The sequence below is a fragment of the Microcebus murinus genome, chromosome 6 (genome assembly GCF_040939455.1).
Source record: "Microcebus murinus isolate Inina chromosome 6, M.murinus_Inina_mat1.0, whole genome shotgun sequence".
Classification (NCBI taxonomy): domain Eukaryota; kingdom Metazoa; phylum Chordata; class Mammalia; order Primates; family Cheirogaleidae; genus Microcebus; species Microcebus murinus.
In genome coordinates, this window is record NC_134109.1 from 26774888 (window position 1) to 26800197 (window position 25310).

A 25310-nucleotide genomic window follows, 5' to 3' on the forward strand; every position below is an offset into this window, starting at 1 on the left:
CCATGAATCAGGCTGGGAAAGAACACCCAGGCAGAGGGCACAGCAGGTGCAAAGGCCCTGGGGCAAGAACAGCTGGGTGTGTTTGGGGAACAGAAAGATTCTAGTGGTGGGAGGGGTGAGGACAAGGGTCAATGGTAGAGGAGAGCCAGGTCATGGTCACGCAGCATCCTGTTGCCATGGTGGCTGCAATGGGGACTGCAATGTGGCACACTGAAGATGCTGAGGTGGGAAGGGATGGGATCCGATTTGTGTTGATAGGCATCACTCTGGCTGCTGTGTCTCAAAGAGGGGATGGCAAGGGGCCAGGATGGGAGCAAGTCCTCGTGACTTGCTCGTGACTTACAACACACACGTCATGCCAGACACTCCTACAGCAACAACAGCACAGGTGGTCTCGAGGCATAGGGATGCCTGGGGGTCACCAGTCTCAGGAACACTGGTCCTCACTCATCCGCCTCTGCACAGTGTGGTCACTTGGAGCGTGGTTAACAAAATCCCAGCAATCTACAGCTACCACGGACCAACAGAACCAGAATCTCCTAGGTGGGGGCCAGGCTCACGGTATTTTTACAGAACTCCTGGGATATTTTATGTGTGTCCGCAGTGGAGAACCATACTGTCCGGGTGAACTCTCCAGGGCCCAATCTCCCACTGCTGCCTGAGACGCCTTTCCAGTGGGGGACATCCTGTTACTATAACGTCCTTTCCCACAGCGGACTGAAATCAGCCTTGCTGTACCTTTTCTGCAAACACACTCTTGTCGAGCCAGCCAGTTCCCCTCTGTCTTTTACAAAAGTTACCTCTTCCTCCACCCCCATCATCACCCAAGGCCAATCCTGGCAAAGGGGAGGAGGGAATCCAAACACAGGGAAGGCGGATGGAGAAGGGAGGAGTTGCCAGGCTTCTGGGCACCCCTCTAACACCCCTGTACTCGGGACACTGCGTGCACTGCTCAGACAGTGCAGTGTGGCAGGGCCAGCGGCCACCAAGTCCCCAGGAGGTGAACTGGCTGTCTTCTCCCACCCAGTCTAGTCGTATTACCAGAGAATTTTAGAACTTTAGGGACTTTAGCATAAATAGTTTCATTCTAATTTAACCATAGGCTGGCGGGGGAGGGAGCCAGACACTAAATATAGTCAGTCCTGTATTTCTGGGACATTCCTGGAAGCTGAAGTGTGGGGGAGGGAGCTTGATCACCTACATTCTGGCAGGCTCTGCGTTATATAATTTACAGTCCTCACAAATTCACAAACAGATGTTTCACAACATTTATGAAACAGATATTGCTCTACTCACTTAGAGATCAGGCAACTGTGGCTCAAAGAGGTAAAGTAACTTGACCCAGGTCACAGCAAGTCAGTGCCCAAAGCCCCATGAAAACCAAGGGTGCCTTGCACCAGAGCTCACGCTCAGTCTGGTGATGTGCTCCCTCTTAGCATCCTTCACTGGACTCTTCCTTCAACAGAGGGATAATCCATGTCACCTCTTTCCCCATGTTGTCCCATTTGCAACCCAGAGGGCAGCTGGCCCAGACCTACAATTCCTGCTACCCCTAGCCTGTGCTCTGTGCCCCTCCTTCCCACTCCCCAGTGCCTTTTTCCATTGCCCACTCCCTTCCAGCTCTTTCCTCCTCTTCCTTCCTGTGTTTCCTACAAACCCAGGCCAGAGCACAAAGGAACCCTAAAGTATTAAGAAAGAAGCAAACACTAGGTTTAAAGGATGTCCCATTTGGTTGCTTGTTTTGATGGAAGGGCAGAGGGAGGGAACTGCAGCTACTCTCTGTGTCTTGATATGTCGATGATTGCTTTGCCTGGGTTGCCGTGATTTTGCATGCTGACTCCTCAGCAGTGAGAAATTTCCCTGATTACTCCAGGCCTGCAGTGAGCTCTCCTTTGTAGGCTGTGCAAACAGAATTAGCATTTACCTACTAGGAAATAAATGTGTCCCATAATGCTCTCTTGTTGCATATGGATATACTACAACTAAACACCCCCCCATCACCCACTCATCCCAGTTAAACTAACAGGTTATGTTGTATATTTCATTTGTGTTCCTCACATTACCAACGCAGTGCCCAATACTTCAGGGGATTTTTTGTTTTTTGTGTTCTTTTTGAGACAGAGTTTCACTCTGTTGCTTGGGCTAGAGTGCCATGGCATCAACCTAGCTCACAGCAACCTCAGCCTCTCGAGTAGCTGGGACTACAGGCATGCATCACCATGCCCGGCTAATTTTTCTATATATTTTTAGTTGGCCAATTAATTTCTTTCTATTTTTAGTAGAGACAGGGTCTCGTTCTTGCTCAGGCTGGCCTCAAACTCCCGAGCTCAAATGATCCTCCCGCCTTGGCCTCCCAGAGTGCCGGCCACTACTTCAGTTTTTAATGCATTCTTGTTAACTGACTGATGGGCCGACACTGTGGTTCACAGGACCACTCAATTTCTACTTAAGAGGTGGCACCATATCTACTCTTGGTTCCTGGAGCTAATGTCCCTATCTCACTGTGCTCTGCCATGCCTTTTATGGATCTTATCTTAGTTAATCCTCACAACAAACCTAGATAGCATTATTGCCAATTCATAGCTAAGGAAATTCAAGATGAGAAAGGATAAGTAACTTGCTCCCAGGTGAGATAGTAAGTAAAGAGCAGAAATGGGATTAGGATGCAGTGTGTGGGGCCATAAGGCACATGGCACCTGACACTCACTGTGTGCTTCATCTCTACCACACTTGAGTCACCTCAAGGTGGAGACCAGGTTTAGGTTCCCTCCGGGCCTTAGCACAGAAGCCTACACTGGGCAGTTGCATGGTGAATGTTTGCTCGGTAAATTGTCAGAGGAAGTTTACCCTGATTACCAATTGTGTGAGAACCAGCTTTAGGGAAAGAGGAAGTGTTTGCACAGTGATAAGGCCTGTGTGCCTGATGGCCCACCCGTGCCCTGAGCCAGGAACAAGAGTGAGATGCATGCCCTGTGGGGGCAGAGGGAAGGACTGGGGTGGCCAAGAGACCTGGACTTTGGTGGGGATGGGAGAGGCATCTCGAGAGTTAACTGGTGTTGGTTTCCTTGGTATCTAGGCCTTGAGGTTTCTCTCACCAGAAGGAACTACAGAGACAGGAAAGTCAGAAGGAGGCAGCCTCTCAATGGACACAGGGTCCCCTGGGGGCTGTGGGGGAAGCCAGCCAGAGCAGCTGTGGGTGAGGGGGGACTCTATATGGGGGTGCAAGGGGGAAGGATTTGGGCTGGGGAGGCCCTGGGGGTAGATGTGGGATTTGAAGAAGTTCTACAGGAAAATAGAGGAGAACTATGGTTTGATTCAACACCTCGGAGAAGAGCACATTTTCTTGGAGGGCCCAGAGCAAGAAGGTAATGGAAAAGCATAGTTTCAAGGGATCCGAAAAGATGGAACTTGATGTGGGGGAGCTGTGTGAGGGGGCGTTTAGGGAGCTGGTTCAGAGAGATGGCTGGGCCGCATGACAGTACAGGGGGTGCCTTCAGGGAGACACAAAAGTGCAGAAGAGCAGGAAGGTGGGGGCCCAATCTAATACTGCATGTCCTGCCTCCTGCCCACTGGCTGTAGGACTTTGGGCAAGTTACTTAACCTGTCTGACCCTCAGTTCCCCTGTTCATAACATGGGGGATAATAATATCATATGCCTTATACTGTTGTAAGGATGAAACAAGTACAAAGCAAAAACCTGAAGGCCTAGATGTCAGGAAGCCAACACCAGCCAACCCTCAGGATGCCTCTCCCATGTCCGCTAAATTCAAGGCCTGTCTCTTGGCCTGTACTAAGGTTAGTATGGTGCCTGAAAGAGAAAGAGATCCAATCAATGTTAGCAATAATTAATGATGGTAGAAAGATCAGGGTATGTTCCCAAGAGGGAGGGATCTAGGAATATAGTGAATAATTATAATAGTGAAAAAATAAGCCACTGCCAACCTGTTGTGTTTCATGACAGCTTAAATCTACTGAGTGCATCCCAGTGACAGATGCTATTCTAAACATTACATGCTTTATTTCATTTAGTCCTCACCACAACCTTGCAAAGTAGGCATTATAATTATCTTCATTTACATGAAGAGGAGGCAGAGACACAGCACAGAGAGTGCAGGTAACTAGCCTGAAGTCACACAGTTAGTAGATAGCAAAGCTTGGATTTAGTTGTGTCTTAGTCTGTGTTGTGTTGCTATAGCAAAATACCACATGCTGGGTAATGTATAATGAACAGAAATTTATTGGGCTCATGGTGCTGGAGGCCAGGATGTCCAAGAGTGTGGCACCAGCCTCTAATGAGGGCCTTCCTCTATGTCTTCCCATGGGAGAAGACAGAAGGTGGAAAGACAAGCAAGAGTGAGAGCAAGAGACAGAAAGGGCCAAACTCATTTTTCTGACAGCCCGCTTATGATAATAAACCCACTTCTATGATAATAACATCAATCCAGTCATGAGGATAAAGCCTTCATGGCCTAATCACCTCTTAGCAGTCCTACCTCTTAACACCATCACAATAGCAATAAAATTTCAACATGAGCTTTGGAGAAGACATTCCAACCATAGCATTCTGCCCCTGGCTCCACAAAACTCATGTCTTTCTCACATACAAAGTACACTTATTTCATCCCTATACCCCACAAAGTCTTAACTCACTCCAGCACCAAGTTGAAAGTTCACAGTCCAAAGTCTCACCTGGATCAGATATGAGCGAGATGCAAGGAACAATTCATCCCAAGGCAAAATTCCTCATCAGTTATGAGCCTCTGAAATTAACAAGTTATGTTTCCAAAATATAGTGATGAAATAGGCATAGATAGATATTCTATTCCAAAAGGGAGAAATAAACAAGAAGAAATTGGTACCAAGGAAATCCAAAACCCAACAGGGAAAACAATATTAAATCTTAAATTTTCTGAATAATCTTCCTTGACCCATGTCTCACCTTCTGGGCACACTAGGATGGGTGTTGGGCCTCCAGGGACTCAGGTATCTCTGCCCCTATGGCTTTGCTGGGCTCAGTTCACCCAGCAGCTCTCACAGGTTGAAGTCTCATGCCTGCAGCTCTCCCAGACTGATGCTGCAAGCTGGTAGCTCTACAGTTCTGGAGTCTCAAAAGTGTCCCCACTCCACGGCTTGACTAGGCATTGATCCTAGTGGGTACTCTCCGTGGAGACTCTGACCCCACATTTCTGCTCAGCATTGCCCTGGTAGGGGCTCTCTGTGGTGGCTCCATTCCTACACCAATTCTCTGCCTGGTACGCTAGGCTATTTGAGATAACATTTGACATTTAGGTAGAAGAAGCCATGCCCCTATAGCTCTTGCATTCTGTGTTTGCAGCAGCATGTGGACATGACCAAAGTTTACCTCTTGCACTTTCCAGAAGAGTGGGTCAAGCTGCACCTGGGCCTGCTGGAGCCATGGCTGAGGCGAGGAGCATTGCACAGACACAAAAGGTGTTCTGGGCAGTGAGCCAGAGGAGGGCTCCCTGAGTCTGTTCCCTGAAACTGTTCTGCCCTCCTAGAGTTCTGGGCCTGAGATGGGAGGGAAATCCTTGAAGGTATGTGAAATGCCTTGGGGTCATTCTCCGAATTGTCTGGATAATCCCTTCTATCTATGCTAATCTCTTTAGCTAATGGCCACACCCTTGGTTTGCTTTCCCCAACATGCTTTTTCATTCTTTATAGGGCCAGGCCCCAAATTTTCAAAGTCTTTGGATTCTACTTTCCTTTTAATTATTAATTCCATCTTTAAGTTATTTCTTCTATCCTCCCACATCTTACAGTATGTGGTTAAAAGTAGCCACACAGGGCCAGGCATGGTGGCTCATGCCTGTAATCCTAGCACTCTGAGAGGCTGAGGTGGGAGGATCACTTGAGGACAGGAGTTTGAGTCCAGCCTCAGCAAGAGCGAGACCCCTGTCTCTCTTAAAAAAAAAAAAAAAATAGCCACACAGTTCCTTCAATATTTTCCTTAGAAATTTCTTCTACCAGACATCCTAGTTCATTGCTCTTAAATTCCACTTTGCATAAAGCCCTCAGGCATGAACACAATTCTGTCAAGTTATTTGCCATTTCATAACAAGGACGGCCTTTACTCCAGTTTCCAATACCTCATTCCTTATTTCCGTCTGAAACCTCATCAGAATGGCCTTTGTCCATATTTCTACCATCATTCTGATTATAACCACGTAAATCATCTCTAAGAAGTTCCAGACTTTCCTTATAGCTCTCCTAGTCTTCTGAGCCCTCACCCAGAGTTGCTCTTAATATTCCATTTATGGCGATCTAGGCTTTTTCTATTTTGTTCCTCCAAATTCTTCCAGCCTCTACCCATTTCCCAGGTCCAAATCTGCTTCCACATTTTCAGGTATTTGTTACAGCAACAGCCTTTCTTTTCAGTACCAGTTTTCTGTCTTAGTCTGTTGTGTGTTGCCATAACAGGATATCACAGACTGAGTAATTTATAAAGAAAAGAAATTTATTTCTTACAGCTCTGGAGGTTGTGAAGTCCAAAGTCAAGGGGCTGGCATCTGGTGAGGGCCTTCTTGCTACATCTGATGGTGGAAGGGAGAAGTGCAAGAGAAGGAAGAGGGCGTGAGAGCAAGAGGGGGGTCTGACCTCGCTTTTATAACAAGCCCACTCCCACAATAATAACATCAATCTATTCATGAGGGCAGAGCCCACCTGACCTAATCACTTCTTTTCTTTTTTTTAATATGAAGTAGGGGGAGTGAGGAGAGGATTTTGTTTCCTTTTCTTTCTTTTCTTTTCTTTTCTTTTTTTTTTTTTGAGACACAGTCTCACTCTGTTACCCTGGGTAGAGTACAGTGGCATCATCGTAGCTCACAGCAACTTCAAACTCCTGGGCTCAAGTGATCCTCCTGCCTCAGCCTCCTGAATAGCTGGGACTACAGATTCACACCACGATGTCCAGCTAATTTTTCCATTTTTAGTGAGACAGGGGTCTTACTCTTGCTCAGGCTGGTCTCAAACTCCTGAGCTCCAGCGATCCTCCCGCCTTGACCTTCCAGAGTGCTAGGATTACAGGAACGAGCTACTGTGCGCAGCCCCTAATCACTTCTTATCAGGCCCCGCCTTTCAATACTTGCATTGGGAATTAAGTGTCCAATACCCGAACTTTGGGGAACATGTGCAAACCATAGCAGGCTGCTAGCAGACCCAGGCATTCTGACTCCAGGGCTACACATTTAAATCCTGCCTCCTATCAACTCGAATAGCTGTAAGACACCTAAGGATACAGCAGAAAACCAGTCACCGAGTTCACAGCATGGCACAGTGGTACTAAAGAGTCAGGTGCATCATAGTCTCCCAGGGAGATGATTTAAAATGCACACTATTGGTCCCTGTCCCCAGAAAGCCTGATTCATTGCCAGCAGTGACAGTGGGGTTAGGGTATAAAGGACAGAAATTTGTATTTCTAACAAAGCTCCTGAGGCAATTCTGATGCAAGTGGCCCAGAGGTTGAGGAAGAAGAAGATCTGGACGGTTCAGGAGTAACTAGATGGCCTGGTGGAAGACAGCGTGTCTGTGTGGCATGCAGTGGCAAGGCCTCCTGGCCATCCCTCTACCTTTTTCCATTTGGAGGCTGTTTTGGGTTGAATTGTGACACCCCCCCCCCACCCAAAGGCATATTGAAGTCCTAATTCCTAGAACCTCTGAAGGTGACCTTATCTGGAAAAAGGGTCCTTGTGGAGGTAACTACCTTAAGGATGTTGAGACCACCCTGGATTACCTGAGTGGATCTAACTCCTTATTGGTTGAGACACACAGAGAACAGACAAGGCCATGGGAAGACGGAAACAGAGATTGGGGTGACGCAGCCACAAGCCAAGGCATGCCCGGAGCCTGCAGAAGCTGGAAGAGGCAAAGAAGGATTCTCCCCCATGAACTTCAGAGGGAGCGGGGCCCTGCCAATGCCTTGATTTCAGACTTCTGGCCTCCAGGACTGTTAAAGAATATATTTCTGTTGTTTTAGGCCACCCGGTTTGTGGTTAGTTGTTACCACAGCTCTAGGAAAATACTACAAAGACGTTCATCCTAGTCACAGAAGCTGCCCTGGGGAGGTCTTTGTGATTAGACTCTGAGCCAGGACCCCCAGCTAGAGCACATGTCTCCTGTGGGATACCTAGTCCATGCCATTAAGGCTTGGTTGTGACAATGCTGTAATGATCCTTTAATTTTACTCCCCAAAAGTCGGATGCCTCTAATGCCTTTGCTTGGTGGTCAGTCTTCCTGCCCCTGACCAACATGTGGATAGTGGCTTTTGACCTCTGACTTAGAGACGTGAATGGTTCCCCTCTCCACAGTTGAGTCTTCTGCTTTAGGGATGCGAGCAGAGCTATCTTCGGAAGCCGTCATCCAAAATGCAGAAGTTGGCCATCTGTAGAACTGACAGCACTGATTGTGGTCTGTGAAACACCAAATGTTGGAGAAGTATGTCTTTAGAAAGTTTATTAATACTTCCTTCGTCCACGTGCCACAATGATTTTCTGCAAGGGAGAAGAAAAAGGCTCCCTCATGTGCCTGTGCAGAGAGCTTCCTCCTCCTTTGAAGCCTTCACTTCCTATTCCTCCCTCTTTGCTAACGCTTGAGCTGGTAGCACATGGCCAGCAGGGAGGAATGGACCTTGTCTCCAAGCTGGTATTGCTGGTATTGCAGGTTCTCTACTTACCAGACTACACATTTCCTATTGTGTTCTAGGTGAAAGTGTGGCAATGCTTCAGCAGAAAAACAAAGGATGCAATCAAACTAAGAAATAGTTATTGGCCTGGTGCAGTGGCTCATGTCTGTAATCGTAGCACTCTGGGAGGCCAAGGCAGGAGGATCACTCGAGCCCAGGAGTTTGAGGTTGCTGTGAGCTAGGCTCACAGCTAGGCTGACACCATGGCATTCTAGCCCAGGCAACAGAGTAAAACCCTGTCTCAAAAAGAAAGAAAGAAAGAAATATTTATTGAGAGCATGCTACTCAGAAGACATTGAAAGGTTAGGTGCTAGGTTAGGTTGGCACATTGGTTTTCAACCCTGGATGCACACTGGACCACAGGGGAACTTTTATTCTATTTCTTTTTTTAATAGCACTGACTTGCTTTAGTTGTTAGAGGTCACAAGGGAGTTTTTAAAAACCCTGATGCCCAGGTTGCCTCTCATGCCAATTACATCGGCATGTCTGGGAGTGGGAGCCAAGAATCAGTATTTTCTAAAGATTCCAGATGATTCCAACGTGCAGCAGAGTGAGGGAATCACTGAAATATACTATTTGCAGTTGCCATACCCAGATATTGTTTTCTTTCATGTAGATTGGTATTTAAAAAAAAAAAAAGCTCAGGTAATTCTTATATGCAGAGGCTATTCTAGTAGATAATAAAGAAAAGCAGTCATACAGGCATTATCAAGGTGTCTGCAGCTGGTGCTATTTTTCCACTTGTATGGTCCATCACTCTCACACAATGAAGCTTTTGTAGAAAGAGAATGAGTTTTGGCAGACTTCAGAGAGAGCCAGTGATAGTAGATACCAGATACTGGCCACTTAATGGCCTGGCAAGGAATATGTATTGGAGGGGAAACCCAAAACTTGCTCAGAATCAGGAGTAAAGACATATAACAGTGTAGACCTCCACTCTAGGCCACCAAGACTTAAGGTCTCAGAGCCCTTCTGAAGTAATCACAAGCCCTCTGAGGATCTGCATGTGGGCAGGCTGTGTCCAGGTGCAGAGTGTAGATAATGTTAGGGGGTAGATGCCTTTTGATTCCCCATTCATCCTCCTTTAGAGGAACTTAACTCTGGGGCTACTTCATAAAGTTCTGAGAAATTTTCCTATTTCTTTCTCAATGCCTTTTTTTCCTCCTTTGTAACATAAGTGGCTACAGACATCAGCTGAATGGGGGCCCCTGAAGTTCCCTTCTGCCCTCCCTGATCCTCTTTCTTCTCCCCTAGAATCCTATCTCTTTCTCTCTTAGAATCCTATCTGTACAATTATATCTTCCTTTATGTCCTTTACTTCTTCCACTTTGACTGCTCCAGTGGATTTCTTTTTTTCTCATTTTTGCCTTGAGATATTGCCTTTCCAGCCTCTAGGACTTCACCTCTCTGAGTCAGGATCTGGGGTGCAGAACAAATAGTGCTTAAGAGGTAGAGGGGAGGCCTCCCCTATTCTAGTCCTGTTCTTTATAACTTTGGTTTGTTCTCAAGGCTTGTGAGTAGTGGTGATAGTTCATGTGACAGTTCTTACGTTTCCTGAAACTTGCTCTTTTGGCACACATTCTGTATCTTTTGCTTGCATCATCTCTAAGATTCTTCCTAATAAAATATTTTTTTGTTAAATCCAGACTTATTAGTGCTCTTAGCCCACATCCGTCACTGGGAGAGCTTTGATCCTACCAATCAGGACTTTCAGGCTAGAACATACAAGGCAGTGTCCTAATAGTTAATCGTGACAATGTTCTGCAGAGAACATTGGTGATGGGCATTAATGAGGAGCTGCAGAATGGTTTATCTTTCCCACCTAAGAAGACAAAAATATAGCACCACGGGAATCTGAAAAGGAAGGCAAAGCTTGTTTCTTCATGTAAAATAAATTGAGGGGAGATGCTAGTGGCTATAACAAGTTTCAGTATTAACTAAAAATGTCTTCATGGATGTTCTGGAAAATTCAAATTCACGTATGAACCTCAAAAGTTGTACTCTAAGTGAGGATAGAGAAAGACTACCCAGGAATCTAAAATGTCTTAGTAGAATAGGAGCTAAATAGATACCAGGTTTTATCAGATGTGATGACAAAAACTGGTCTGCAGTTAGGAGCTCTCAGTTCTATTTTCAGCTCTCACACTGACTCATTGTATGGCTTGGGGCAAGTCACTTAACAGTTTTGGACCTCAGCTTCTCCATACAAAAAATGGCAACTAAAATGCTGTGTTTACTAGATAGAGGAACTATCACTCATTGAGCAACTGCTCTATGTTCATCTTGCACGAGGTACTTTATATTACGTTACCGTATTTCATTCAATCATTCAACAAATATTTGTTGAGTGCCCCCTCTGTATGGGGTATTGTGCCTGGTCTCGCAGATATATCAGGCAAAAAGCAAAGCCCTTGCTCTTCTGGAGTTTAAATTTCAGTGGCGTAGGGTGATGGTAATAAATGGGAAAAGAAATATACGAGATACTCTCATATAGAGGTAAGTATTATGTAGCTAATAAAACCAGATAATGTGATACAAATAACCTGGTGATGGAGTTACTTATGTAGAGTGGAATCTCTGAACCTGACATTCAGCTGGGACCTGAACAATGAGGAACAGTCTGCAGAGTTCAGAGTCCATGAGACAAGACCTGAAAAGGAGAATTCCAGGTAGATAGTAAGTACAAAGGTTCTGATGCAGGTGGGACCTTAAACTTTCTGGAAGGTCAGGTAAATCATCATTGGGTAGGATGAAATTAAAGAGATAGGCAAGAGCCTGACTGCAGTGACCTTTTGGGCTGTAAGGTGTTTGGGTTTTATTCTAATTGATCCGATTTACATTTTTAAAAAAATGATTCTGCATGTATTTTTTTTTTTTTTTTTTTTGAGACAGAGTCTCACTTTGTTGTCCAGGCTAGAGTGAGTGCCGTGGCGTCAGCCTAGCTCACAGCAACCTCAAACTCCTGGGCTCAAGCGATCCTCCTGCCTCAGCCTCCCGAGTAGCTGGGACTACAGGCATGCGCCACCATGCCCGGCTAATTTTTTTTTTTATATATATATCAGTTGGCCAATTAATTTCTTTCTATTTATAGTAGAGACGGGGTCTCGCTCTTGCTCAGGCTGGTTTTGAACTCCTGACCTTGAGCAATCCGCCCGCCTCGGCCTCCCAAGAGCTAGGATTACAGGCATGAGCCACAGCGCCCGGCCGATTCTGCATGTATTAATGAGTATGGTTATTGTCAGGCAAGAATGGAAGGAGAGATACTAGTCAGGAGGCTGTTGTCTTGTTTGCATAGTGAGAGAAGCAAACTTTTTTAGTAAAAGGTCGGATAGTAAATATTTCAGGCTTTGCAGCCCACATAAAGCTCTCTATTACACGTTCTTCTCCTCTTTCTCCTGCGCCTGCTCTTCCTCCTCCTCCTTTTTTAACAACCCTCCAAAAATGTAAAAACCATTCTTAGTTCTCTCGGGCAATACAAAAACAGGAGGTTTCATGCCAGATGTGGCCTGCCTAGCTGTTTGTGGACCTAGCGGTAGTTTGTGGACCCCTAGGTTAGAGACAAGTAGAAACTGATCAGCGTATATTTTAGGACTCAGAACTGATAGGACTTGTTGATGAACGGGCTCTGTGTGGGGAGCGGATGAGGAAAAGAGGAAACAAAGATGGTCTCAGTGACTGGGTAGAAGGTGGTGCCATTGACCGAGATGGGGAAGAAGTAGATTTGGGAGGGGTGTGGGAGAAAGGAAATCAAGAGTTAAGTATGAGCTCACTGTTAGTCACCTAAGTAAGGATGTCAAGTGGGGAGCTCAGTATAGACTCTGGGACTTGGGGGAGAGGTCAGGGCTGGAGATCCATGTTTGGGAGTTATTGGCCTAGGAATGCATTTAAAGCTGCGGGACTGGATGACATCACCTGGAACGCAGCACCAGTTCCCAGGATCAGGTCCTGGGGGACACGAACATTCAGAGGACCCATTGAAGAGACCTTTGGAATCCTCTCTGGGTTAAAGAGTGTGGCACATGGTGAATACTGCCAAATTGCTTTCCAAAGGGGTCTTTTGTATCTTCACAGAACCCATCTTGTTTTAGCTATGTAAATACACATGTGAGTGGGACGGTACACATGAATGGCAGGGACGCTGGGGTTAGGAATCTTTGATAGCTTTTGCGTTGGAGCTGGGAAGCCTCAAGCCACACTGGAGGATCAGGCTGGTTAAAGAAAGCATCAGGAAGGTGCCCAAGCACTACCAAGGACTCCCAAACACAGAATTACCCAGCAAGCTTGTTACAAATGCAGATTTATATACACCGGGTGTGGTGGCTCACGCCTGTAATCCTAGCACTCTGGGAGGCCAAGGCAGGCAGATCACTGGATCACTCAAGGTCAGGAGTTCGAAACCAGCCTGAGCAAGAGCGAGACCATGTCTCTACTATAAAAATAGAAAGAAATTAATTGGCCAACTAAAAATATATGTATAGAAAAAATTAGCAGGGCATGGTGGCACATGCCTGTAGTCCCAGCTACTGGGGAGGCTAAGGCAGGAGGATCGCTTGAGCTCAGGAGTTTGAGGTTGCTGTGAGCTAGGCTAACGCCATGGAACTCTATGCCAGGCAACAAAGTGAATACTCTGTCTCAAAAAAAACAAAAATGCAGATTTTAGAGTTTCTGATTCACTGTCTGGGATGAGGTACGTTTTAAATATGCACCTTCCTATACAAAAGAAACCTGTGGCTGATGGATAGACTGGATAAAGGGTGTGTCCTTATGACATTTCTTCACCTCCAGAGGCTCCCATGGTTTAGGAATCTTAGGTGAGTCTGGCTGGGGAAGTTTCAGGATGATGGGATGGCAGAGGATTACTGGCCAAAAAGCAGTATTTACTCTAGTTACAGGACACTTTCCATTTGCTCTCTAATTCCAAACGAACCCTTTTCCCCATAAAGATGTAAAATGGTACCTTCTTTAATGCAGGTGCAAGTTTAAAAGTTTCAGTTTCCCAGGAGTATCTACCCTGTCCTCCAATTCCATAGCATAGAGAAAACTGCTGTTTTGTTTTGTTTTGTTTTGTTTTTCTGTGTCCTTATATGAAAACAAGAACACATTTTCCAATTTTAGAAAAAGATATGTATGTTACTAGTAAAACTGAAATCATGCCTAAACTTTAGATACATTATGGATTAAGTTAATTTGTGTGAAAACAGCTAAAGAATAATGGAAGGAATTTGTTGTTAGGCCTTCTAAGGAAACAGTCTTATTATACTGAACCATTACTTATTTTATATAAGTGCCAGGCACTTTTTTAGGTTTGGAAAATAAAACAGTGAACAAAATAGACAAAAATCCCTGCCATCACAAAACAGACATTCTAATTAGGGAGACAGATTAATAAACACAATAAGTAAGTAAGTAAAATATATGCATATTAGAAAGGGGTGAGAGCTAAGGAGAACCTATAAAGGAGAGAAGGGAGACAGGAGGTGTTGGAGGTTGTTGAAAAGTGAGACTACAGGACAAGAAGAACTTGAGGGCTGTGACATAGGAAAATAAACTCAACTTCTCTAAGTCTCAGTTTCTTCATCTGAAAAATAAGAAATAATAGCACCTTCCTGAAGAAAGCTCAGGTCTTTGGACTGCCTTTGTTACTTTTAAGATATAGGATTTGAGCTGGGTGTGGTGGCACAAGCCTGTAGTCCTAGCTACTCAGGAGGCTGACGTGGGAGGATCCCTTGACCCTAGGAGTTTGAGACCAGCCTGGGCACCATAGGGAGACCCCAACTCTAAAAAACAAAGTGGGATTTGGGATACTAGCAAAGATTCTTTCCTTGACCAAACTATATTCAGGCTGAAGTGTCTTCTAAACTAGGTAATGACTTTTAGACTTCCTTGTCTCTGCATTGTCCAATTTTATAAGAATCCTGCCAAGTTAGTTTTGCCAGAATCTCCCCTTTCCCCCAGTAGTTCCTCTTAGTAATTTTTCATCTACTGACTCTTATCCTGATCCTTGGCTATAAATTCCTACTTTTCTTTGTGTGTACAGTTGAGTCCAATCTCCCACCCCTATTACAAACCTCATTGTAGTAGTCCCCTGTATACCTATCTTGATGGTATCCTTTGAATAAAGATCTACTTTACAGTTCTCTAGCAGGTGTTATGAATAATTTTTTCTTTAACAGTACAAAAGTTCTTTGGCCTCTCAGAACCTCAGTTTCCTTATCTGTAAAATGAACAGACTTACCCAAACTATTTCACAGTGTTTTTGAAAATGTCAAATGACAGCATTCAGATGTGTAAAAATATTTTAAAATACATGATCTATTATGTAAATGTAAAATGTAAGATGGAAATTGTAAAGAAAACACATACAGGTTTGTTTTTGTTTTTGTTTTAGAGACAGGGTCTCCCTCTATTGCCCACCCAGGGTGGAGTGCAGTGGCCTGATCAGACCTCACTGTAACCTTGAACTCCTGGACCAAGTGGTCACCTGGTCTCTGCCTCCTAAAGTTCTGGGATTACAGACATGAGCCACCACACCTGGCCTAATACACAGTTTTTTAATGGGCTGCAAATCTCTTATTATTGGTCAGCAGAGCCTTTGGAATGCAAGTAAACAATGAATTACATAACTGCTTCTACTGATTCCCTGCATTGGGAGGGAAAAGGCCAATGCAAATTATCAGGATGTACTGAGTAGACTAACAATCTTATCTTAGATGAGGGATAAAACAATCAAACTAAATGTTCCTAAGTGGACACCTCATAAAATAATTATTATATGGCATTTATCAAAATTTTAATGTTCTACAGTTCTTGTTTTGTTTGTGGGACTTCAGTTCCAGGAAAAGAACTAGATGGACTGAAAGGAGTAATTAAGAAAAGAACAATCATTTAAATTACTAAGAGTGGACAGTCCATCTTTTGGGTATTTCTGTAGTTGCTCAATAAACATTAATCAAAGTATGTAATGATTCCAAACATAGGCTGCTTTCCATGTTTATTTTCATATATTCTTCAGTTCTGATATTTGATAGAATCCTAATAATGGTTTGTTAAATGAATAAACATGGTGGTATACATGCATAGTGTCTGGCACACAGTAGGTACTCAATAAATATTTGTTGAATGAATGCATGAATGATGACTGTGTGATTTTGCTTATTATAGATAGACAATTTGATCCCTAAAGTGTGCATTTAAAACATACAAATATGCGATTACCTGGTAAAGCCTTAATTATGTTCATCTCTCAGACTGGACCAAAAACGTGGTATTTTAATCAACTTAAATCAATTCAAAGTTAGTTTGAATATAACCTATCATAGAAGATGCTCATTGTTTGCTAAAAAATAATAAGATGCACATTCAGAAAGCCAGTTACTCCAGCACAAATACCCTACTCAGGGGCATGAACTGGATGCCTAAGGTGTGACCACCACACCTTCTTCTCTGACGTATTGGTCCGCACTCGCTAATAACCAAATTAAGATCTTTCCTCGAAATTTTCCTCTCGGGTGCCTCAATGTCACAGCTGCCACCAAGGCGTCAAGGCGCTGTGCGTAGCGGCAAGCTACCCCTGCCCAGGGAAACAGACTCAGCCACCGCCCGCGCACCTAGGCGGCCGGTGGGCGGGCCCAGTGAAAGGCCTTGTGGCTGTTTCCTATTGGGGCTTGGTTGCTATGGTGTCACCGACCTCAAAACTCGCGGGTACATCTTCCGGAAGTTAAAGGAGAATTACTTCCAGGAGTGCCCATACTTGCCATGGACGACTCAATGGTCACTAACCTCAACAAAAATAAAATTTTTGCAATAATCTCCTAGAAAAATCTTCTTTAATCACTTAACCCTGTGACATGGTATCACATGCTTTCTTCCCTTTCAAAAGATTCGCTATATAGTCTGCCTTTATTTGCCAGACTCCAAAATGGCACGGGAGGCATCATTGGGTCAGAGGTGAGTCACGTGGGTCCTCCCGGTTCCGGCGCTGTAGAGGCCCGGGGAGGTGAACGAGTCTCCGGCACCATGTCTGATTTGACTGGCCCACTAGCCTGGCGTGGCCCTTGCCCGTTGGCGTTCCTGCTTTTGTTCCTGCTCGGCCCCAGCTTGGTCCTCACCATCTCTTTCCATTTGCCCATTAACTCTCGCAAGTGCCTCCGCGAGGAGATCCACAAGGACCTGCTAGTGACCGGCGCGTACGAGATCACCGACCAGTCTGGAGGCGCGGGCGGCCTGCGCAGCCACCTCAAGGTGCGGCACTGGGCGGCGTGGGGTCGGGAGGGGAGACCACAGGTTTAGGCGGGGGGAGCCCGGGTACGGGGCAGTCGGGCCAGCGAAGGCCTGGGGGTTGGCCTGGCCTCCCTCTAGCGCGAAGGACGTGTGGTGGAGACCGCCCCCTCACCCCGTTCGTTGCCATTCGCGGGGCGGGGCGGGTCTGGGCACCAATGCCTGGGAACCCACAGAAGGGCCTCGAGGCCTTGGCGGATGTGATGACAGCTGAGCTGGGGTGGCCATTGCCAGGGTCCTGTACCTGTTTTGGTCTCAGGTACCTTGAACTTCTCCAAAGAAGTCTTTCGATGTTGAGTATTTATGAGGATTAGTGTCATATGACACAGCACTACCTGCAGGAAAATAATGGAGACAATAAAGCTGACTGTGATTAATAAAATCTGCTATTTTGAGCATCTGCTGTGTCAGTTCCTGTGCTACTTTACATGCATTACTATTTAGTGCATTATCCTTTCGGAGTAGGTAGGTACTGTTAGCCCCATTTTACAAATGAGGAAACTGAGGCTTAGAGAGGTAAGCTAAACTAGTAAATGTCACAGACGGAATTGATTTCTTAGTTTGGTAGCTAAGTTTGTCGAGGGAAAAGTACTTCAATCTTACTCTCTCCTTGTTTTAAATTTGTAATTCTTGTAATTGATTAAAGTTGATTACTGGTTACTGTCACCAATCAGTTCCAATTGATTTTGGCATTGGTTTGTTTTCAGTGTTACAGAGAATAGTACGGTGAGTCCATCTTTGTACCCATTACCCAGGTTTAGCAATTATCAGGATCTTCACACTTGTATCATCTTAACTGCTTCCTTCTTATCATTTTATGCTAAATTGTTTTGAAGTAAATCTCGATGTCATGATATTTCAGTCCTGAATACTTCAGAATGCATCTCCTTTAAAATATGAATATAACCATAGTATTTGGGTATAATCACACCTCACAAAATTGACAGTGATTTGTTGATATTATCTAATACTCAGTTCATATTCAGATTTTCACACTTGTCTCAAAAATGTCTATTTAAAATTAATTTGTTGTATCTCTCAAGTATTTAAGCAGTCTACTCTTTGCCTCACTTTTTTTTTTTTTTTTTTGGCTTGCAATTGAATTATTGGAGTCAGTTGCCCTCAGAGAATGTCCTGCATTTTGGATCTGTTTGCTTTCTAGAGGTGTCTTTTAACCAGTTCTTCTCCAATATTTCTTGTAAAAGAAATCAACTATAAAAATGTAATTAGATTCAGGTTTATCTTTTTGTTAAGGGCACTTTGTGGCATCACGGCAGGAACACACAGTACTTTTTGTGCCCCTTACTGCTGCTAAGATTGATCAGTGGGGTCAGGTGCATATTAGTGTCCTGCTGCTGTTAACAAATTACCACAAACTTAGTGGCTTAAAACAACAGACATTTATCTTAATGGTTCTGGAAGTCAGAAGTCCTAAAATCAAGGTGGCAGCAGGGCTGTGTTTCTTGTGGAAGCTGGGGGGCTGGTGGGGTAGGAATCAGTTTTCTTGCCTTTTCTAAAAGCTTCTAGAGGCCACTTGCATTCTTTGCCTCATGTCTCCTTCCTCCATCTTCAAAGCCAATAGCACAGTGTCTTTAACTCTTCTCTCCCTTCCCTCTCTACACTTTCTTCCTTACCTCTTCTGTCTCTCCCCTCTCTCTTCTTCCTTTCTTCCCTCCTCTGCCATCATCATCTCATCTCATTCTCTTACTCTCTTGCCTCCTCCTTTCCCTTATGAGGACCCTAGTGATAATCTCCCATCTCAAGACCATTTAGTTTAATCACTTCTACAAAGTCCCTTTTGCCATATAAGATAACATATTCATGGGTTCTGAGGATTAGGATGTAGACATCTTGGGGTGGGGGTGCATTTTTCTGTCTAGCCAGGTAGTAAGAGCCTAAAGCTTCCATTGTAAAGCTTCCCATTAATCTTTCACTTATGAATCCACTAATGACTACTGTATGAATTTATTGTTTCATTAAAGTGGCAAAGTGATGATTTTCTAATTTTTTTTTTTTTTTTTTTTGAGACAGAGTCTCACTTTGTTGCCCAGGCTAGAGTGAGTGCTGTGGCGTCAGCCTAGCTCACAGCAACCTCAAACTCCTGGGCTGAAGCAATCCTCCTGCCTCAGCCTCCCAAGTAGCTGGGACTACAGGCATGCGCCACCATGCCCGGCTAATTTTTTCTATATATATTAGTTGGCCAATTAATTTCTTTCTATTTATAGTAGAGACGGGGGTCTCGCTCTTGCTCAGGCTGGTTTCGAACTCCTGACTTCAAGCAATCTGCCCGCCTCAGCCTCCCAGAGTGCTAGGATTACAGGCGTGAGCCACTGCGCCCGGCCTATTTTCTAATTTTTTTATTCTTTCCACATTTATTAGCTAAAATTATTCTTAAGGAATTCATCAATTAAGACTATTTAATTACCCTAAAATTTATAATTCATGTAGACAGGATAAATGCATAATTCATTTCTTCTGACAATTTTCAGAGTAAGGAATTGCTGCCTGTGTTATTTCCAGTGTAGTCCAATGAGGGTTTTCTTTCTTTTTTTTTTTTTGTAAGTATTATACTGAATTCATTGCTTTGTTTCAGTTTTTAGATTCATTGTGTTTTATTCAGTTGTATCCATTCTTTATGCTCAATTTGTCTTATTGGCTTCTTTATCCTTTTGACACAATCCTGTTATGCTTTGATAGCCACCTTGTTTTCTGGCACACTGAGGTGTTCTAGGCTTATCTTGTGTATGTCTATCCCCTGACCTCAGAGCAGCTATTTCCAAGGAGTTCTGATTCCTTTTTCTGTGGGGAATAGTATTTAGAGACCACAAGCTGGGTGTCATTTTTAAAAAAATATAATATACTATGCAGGCCACAGAACACATTTGTGAACTGTGCAATCTTTTTCATAGTGTCTGTTCACTTCTCCTTTTTCTTACATTTTGACCACTTAGGCCTCAGACTCTGCCTCAAGGATTCTATGCAGCATTTTGGTTTCTGAGGTGCAACTGCTGGGTGCAGGAGCTCCTCTTTATATGACAGGCCACATTTTAGGTCTCTGATCAGCCTATGGATTGTCTTCTCTTTGGTCACGTGCCCTCCCCTGATTCAAGCAGCTGTGTTTTGGTTTGAGGTAGGAGGAGAACTGGGGACTTCTATAGTGCAAACCTGCCAGCAGGGCTTGGCATTTGGTGGTTGCAGTGAATGAGGTATTCTCCCTTAGAAGGATCTCTGAATGTAGTGCCTTGATTAACCTGTCTGATTTCACCTTTATGCCATCTAGGAGAATCTTGATATCCAGTGAACACACCTGGGTTATTCTGTATTACTCGGTTGCAGTTGTGTGTTTACCAATCTCCTGGGATAGACTATAAGCTCCTTGGCTATGTCTCATTCATCATTGCAATGGTTGTCTAATATAGTGCTTGGCACACATAGTAGGACTTCATCATAAGCAATGAGTGAACAAAGGAATAGGCACTGTCCTTGCCTCATCTCTGATCTTTCTCTCTTCCTCTTTATTTCCTTCCTCCCACTCTGACTCTAGCCATACTAAGCACCTTGCAGTTCTCTGAACATGATGTTCTCTTAACCTGGTTCAGTCTTTGCTTTTTGACACCTCTTATATGTTTCCATCAATCCTTTTTTACATGACATTTTTCATATAGTGTAGTGCTTACTTTGTGAACTCTTTAATGTCTTATTCATATTTGTAACTTCAGTTTAATGTACACATTGTAGTACAACTGAATTAAATATCGTAGTCTTCTTGAGAAGCCCTGTGCTATATAGTAGAAAGAGCCTAGATCTAGAGTCAGGTAGATTTGGTTCAAATCCAAGCAGTTCCACTACTTAAAGGGTGTATGGTCTTGGGGGACTTACTTAACCTTTCTCTTCTGGTCCTTTATTTGTAAGATGGATATGATAGAGCTCATAGAATTGTTAGAAGGACTGATTGAGATGGGTGAGTTCTTTATTGCACAGGGTGCATTGTGGCGTTCTGTAGATGTTAGTACTCTTTTCTTTCTTTGTCAAATTAAAATTGAATTGCTGCCAGGTGTGGTGGCTCATATCTGTAATCCTAGTGCCATGGTAGAATTGATTGATATCAGGAGTTCAAGACCAACCTGAGCAAAAGTGAGACCCCGAATCTCTACAAACAGTAGAAAAATTAGCTAGATGTAATGTCGTGCACCTGTAGTCCCAACTACTGGAGAGGCTGAGGCAGAAGGATCACTTGAGCCCAGGAAATTGGGGTTGCAGTGAGCTATGGTGGCACTGCTACACTCTAGACAAGACAAGCAAGACTATGTCTCCAAAAAAAAAAAAATGCTATTCTGAGCCCCTTGCCCTATATGTCATTGAAATAACCAGATATGAAATATTTATGAGAGGAATTCTGAGTATTTTGTTTGTGATTCTTTCATTCATTCAATAAATACTTATTTAATATTTAGATTGTGCCAGCCCTGGCTGGGGATGTGAGATGAACAGGGGACAAAGTCTGTGAGCTCTTATGGGGAACAAAAACAAAAAGCAAGTAAAAAAATACAAATTCAGGTAGTGATAAGTCCTTTAAGGAAAGATCAGGCAGTAGGGTTAAGAGTACTTGAGTGGTCAGGGGAGGCCTCTCTGAACAGAGAGAGATGGATCGAAGTGATGGATGGACCTCTGCTGCAAAGATACCTGCTTTAGACCTATATTGAGATGCATTTTGTGTTGAGATTTCTGGTTGAGTCTATCCCATACCCCTCTTCCCTACTCATTTCACAAAATGAGGCTAAATCAGGCTAAATAATATTGGATATAAAGACTTTGCTGTGCAAAATTGAAGCAGGAAGTATCAACTCATCATTCATAGTGAATATGGAAGTTTCCTCATTATTTCAGTTCCATAATAAAAGCCTGTGGTAGGGACTCGAAATTTTAACTCTCTTGATTTTGAATTGAAAACCACATTTTCATTAAGACTAGATGATACCATAATAGTTTTAATAAGATTCAGTACCGTTTATTAGAGAAGATAGGGGATAAGAGGAGTTGTTGCTTAAGGGTAATTTATACTTTGGAAATAGATTACAGAAAGGGAAACAACAATTGTGAGAGTTGTCATAATCATCACCAGAAAGGAAAGAAAAGCCTGATGGTAATAATTTAAGCCATTTATAAACACCTTTTCTGCTTTTTCCAAATAGTCTAATTGGTCTAACATTTTTTTGTTGTCATTTTTCAAGAGTGCTAATTCTAATTAACAATTCGTTTTGCTAAATGAGATTTTCTAAAATTTGGATATTATTCCCAGTTATGGTCAATCCTTCCCAGCTAGTTTATAGATAAGAAAGCTAAACAGATCATTTGAAGAATTCAGCCTTGAGTCATATAGTCCTACCAAACTTTAAGCCTAAAAATTATGAGGAAGCAACTTGTCAGTTGGGAAAACATTGGCTTATAACTTTTTTTTTTTTTTTGAGACAGAGTCTCACTTTGGTGCCCAGGCTAGAGTGAGTGCCGTGAGGTCAGCCTAGCTCACAGCAACCTCAAACTCCTGGGCTCAAGCAATCCTCCTGCCTCAGCCTCCCGAGTAGCTGGGACTACAGGCATGCACCACCATGCCCGGCTAATTTTTTCTATATATATATTAGTTGGCCAATTAATTTCTTTCTATTTATAGTAGAGACGGGGTCTCACTCTTGCTCAGGCTAGTTTCGAACTCCTGACCTTGAGCAATCCGCCTGCCTCGGCCTCCCAGAGTGCTAGGATTACAGGCATGAGCCACTGCGCCTGGCCTGGCTTATAACTTTTTTTCACCTTCACCAAAAGCTGTATGGAAATATATATGCTATAGTTTTTAAATTATTTTATTTGGAGTGATTATATTTCAGCTTTTTATTAATGGTATCTGTATTGAGGGCTGTTCTGTGCTGGAAAGGAGAATGAATAGGTTGCTTGTTGCTCATTCCTCAAACATAGCCATCCTTTTTTTCAATAACTATCCTACGGGCCTTTACTTAGGCTGATCTTTTTCTATTGGGAAAAATATGGCCCTTTTAATTTATATTTAGTGTGACTAGTGTCCACTGGGTTAGCAACAGGTCAATAAGTAGATGGTTTAGTACAGGAGGCTAATTGGTATATTAGCTTTTATTTCTTTATTTAAGATAGAGTCTTGCTCTGTCTCCTGGGCTAGAGAGCCATGGCATCAGCTTAGCTCACAACCTTAAACTCCTGGGCTCAAGCGGTCCTCCTGCCTTAGCCTCCCGAGTAGCTAGGACTATAGGCATGCACCACCACGCCTGGCTGATTTTTTATATTTTTAGTTGTTCAGCTAATTTCCTTACATTTTTAGTGGAGACCAGGTCTCACTCTTGCTCAGGCTGATCTCGAACTCCTGACCTCAAGCAATCCTACCTTGGCCTCCCTAAGATTACAGGTGTGAGCCTAGTATATTAGCTTTTAAAAGAGCAAATCTAGAGTCTTTTTGTATTATATACAAGATCTCTAGCTTTTAATTAAAACTTGACCTTGTGTTTCCTTCTCCATAGAAGCTGAGATATGTCACTTATTCAATAAACAATTTTCTACAGCCTCTTCTGTTTTGAACTGATCTAGAGAAGGGAGCTACTTAAAGTTTGAAATTGCCACACTCTATCTTATGATGACTTCTGAAGATAGTCTAGTTTTTAGGAAAGTGGAACAAATTTTTAAAGGTAACCTAGTGGGGTGCAATGACTTCTATGCTGTTTCTTGTGTGAATTGTGGATTACTGGCTGGTGGTTGATCCTGAGCCATTGCCCCCATATGCATACGCAGCCTGGCAGGCTGGACAGTAGGGCCCTCTGTGAAATCAGCCAGCTGGCCACAGACCAGAATTTGGGTTCCCAAACAAGCCTCCGACTTGAGGAAAGTTGATGTCATCTGCTTTATCCTGTGCCCCCAATCTCATTGTTCAGCATAAAGTGTGGGAAATCAAGGGACTAGTTGTTAAGAAAGAACAAGGCTTTGTTTGTGCCTAAAAGGGTCACATTGGAGGTTTTACCGTAAATAACTTTGGAACAGTATGAAAAAAAACATTTGATCTGGCTTCACCCCCGCAGTAGTATTGTTAAGGCAGCCGCCCGCCTGTCTTTCGTTCTCATTCCCCTTCTTTCTCCCCTTTTCTTCCCCCACCCCTTCCTCCCCCAAGTCAAGCATGACGTATTGCCTATGTTAAGTTAATGTAGCAAATGCTGATAGAAGCAGGAAGAGAGCATCTATCCATTATCATGCCAGTGCCTGGAAATTTTCTATTTCTGGTTTCAACACTTATACAAAAAGTCTCCCAGCCTCCTTGATCATATTTTAGCTTAACCAATATTTCTGTACTGTGCTATACCATCACTGAATTGTGTTGGAAATTTGAAAGAATTTAGTGTAGCTAAATTCTGCTCATGGCCTAAGTTTGACTTTGTTCTGGGTAAAATCTAGATGTGATCCTTTGATTTCAGGAATGCAGTTGATAGACTTGATACTTGCTCTTGGTTATAAGATCAGGGTAAATTCATTTTATGCCCATTAAGCTTCTAAGCCATCAGAATTGTCCATGTTCTTCTTTTTTAAGAGATACAGTGGTGACTTGTAGCTTTTTGAAAGTGTTTATAGTACTATTTTTCTAGTCTAAAACTACAGCATCTTTAATGCGTTGGTATTCTTTCTGCTTTTTTTTATATCTTAGGAGAAAAAAACCTATTGGCTCAAATTCACTTGTGAACTCTTACCAAATGAAGCATAGAGACCCACAGTCCCTGGTCATTATATATGCAACCACAGTCCTTTCTTCCCACTCCCTCCATACCCCTAATGTTGGATCCTTCATGTAGTTTATTCCTTATCAGGTTAAAAACCACGTAGGAATGCTGGCATCATCTTTGATTCCTTACTATCCCTTTTTATCAGCTAAAAGGATTGAATACTTACTCTGTTAGGCATCTTTTTTATCTTTTCAGTTTCTAAATCTTGCTGCTGCTTTCTTGAGAGTGTACCTACGTGTCCTTTTCTCTGTCTTTCCATGCAATAACCATTCAGGCCCTAATCATTCCTGGCTTTAGTCAACATAGCATACTTCATCTAGTTTACCATCTGTTAGTACTGTTAGATTGGAAGTATGGTTAGTGATCTAAATACAGGCAGTCCTTGGATTACTGATGAGATATATTCCTGAGAATGTCTTTAGGTTGAATTTGTATGTAACTTGGATCCCTGTTGAACAGCACATACATGGTAATAATAGTAATAACAATACTATAATGGCTCAGATTTGGTAATACAATGTACTACTACAATAGTAATACTACCCCTGTAC

The 25310-nt window shown here is 43.4% G+C and overlaps 1 protein-coding gene and 1 long non-coding RNA gene across 2 annotated transcripts in view; one reads left to right on the plus strand and one right to left on the minus strand.

Moving 5' to 3' along the window:
- Positions 1-1727: 1727 nt before the first annotated feature.
- Positions 1728-11345, minus strand: LOC105858872 (uncharacterized). The gene is made up of 3 exons (XR_012919619.1): positions 11242-11345; positions 4690-4760; positions 1728-1899 (listed from the first exon to the last, which is right to left on the minus strand). It is a non-coding gene; the product is annotated as an uncharacterized LOC105858872 (long non-coding RNA).
- Positions 11346-16643: 5298 nt separating this feature from the next.
- The window catches only part of TMED10 (transmembrane p24 trafficking protein 10), a 34777-nt gene continuing 26110 nt past the window's right edge, over positions 16644-25310 (plus strand). The window contains exon 1 of the mRNA XM_012742264.3: positions 16644-16939. Coding sequence (XP_012597718.1) covers positions 16715-16939 — 225 coding nt within the window. The 5' untranslated portion in view covers positions 16644-16714. The remainder of the gene's footprint in view (positions 16940-25310) is intronic.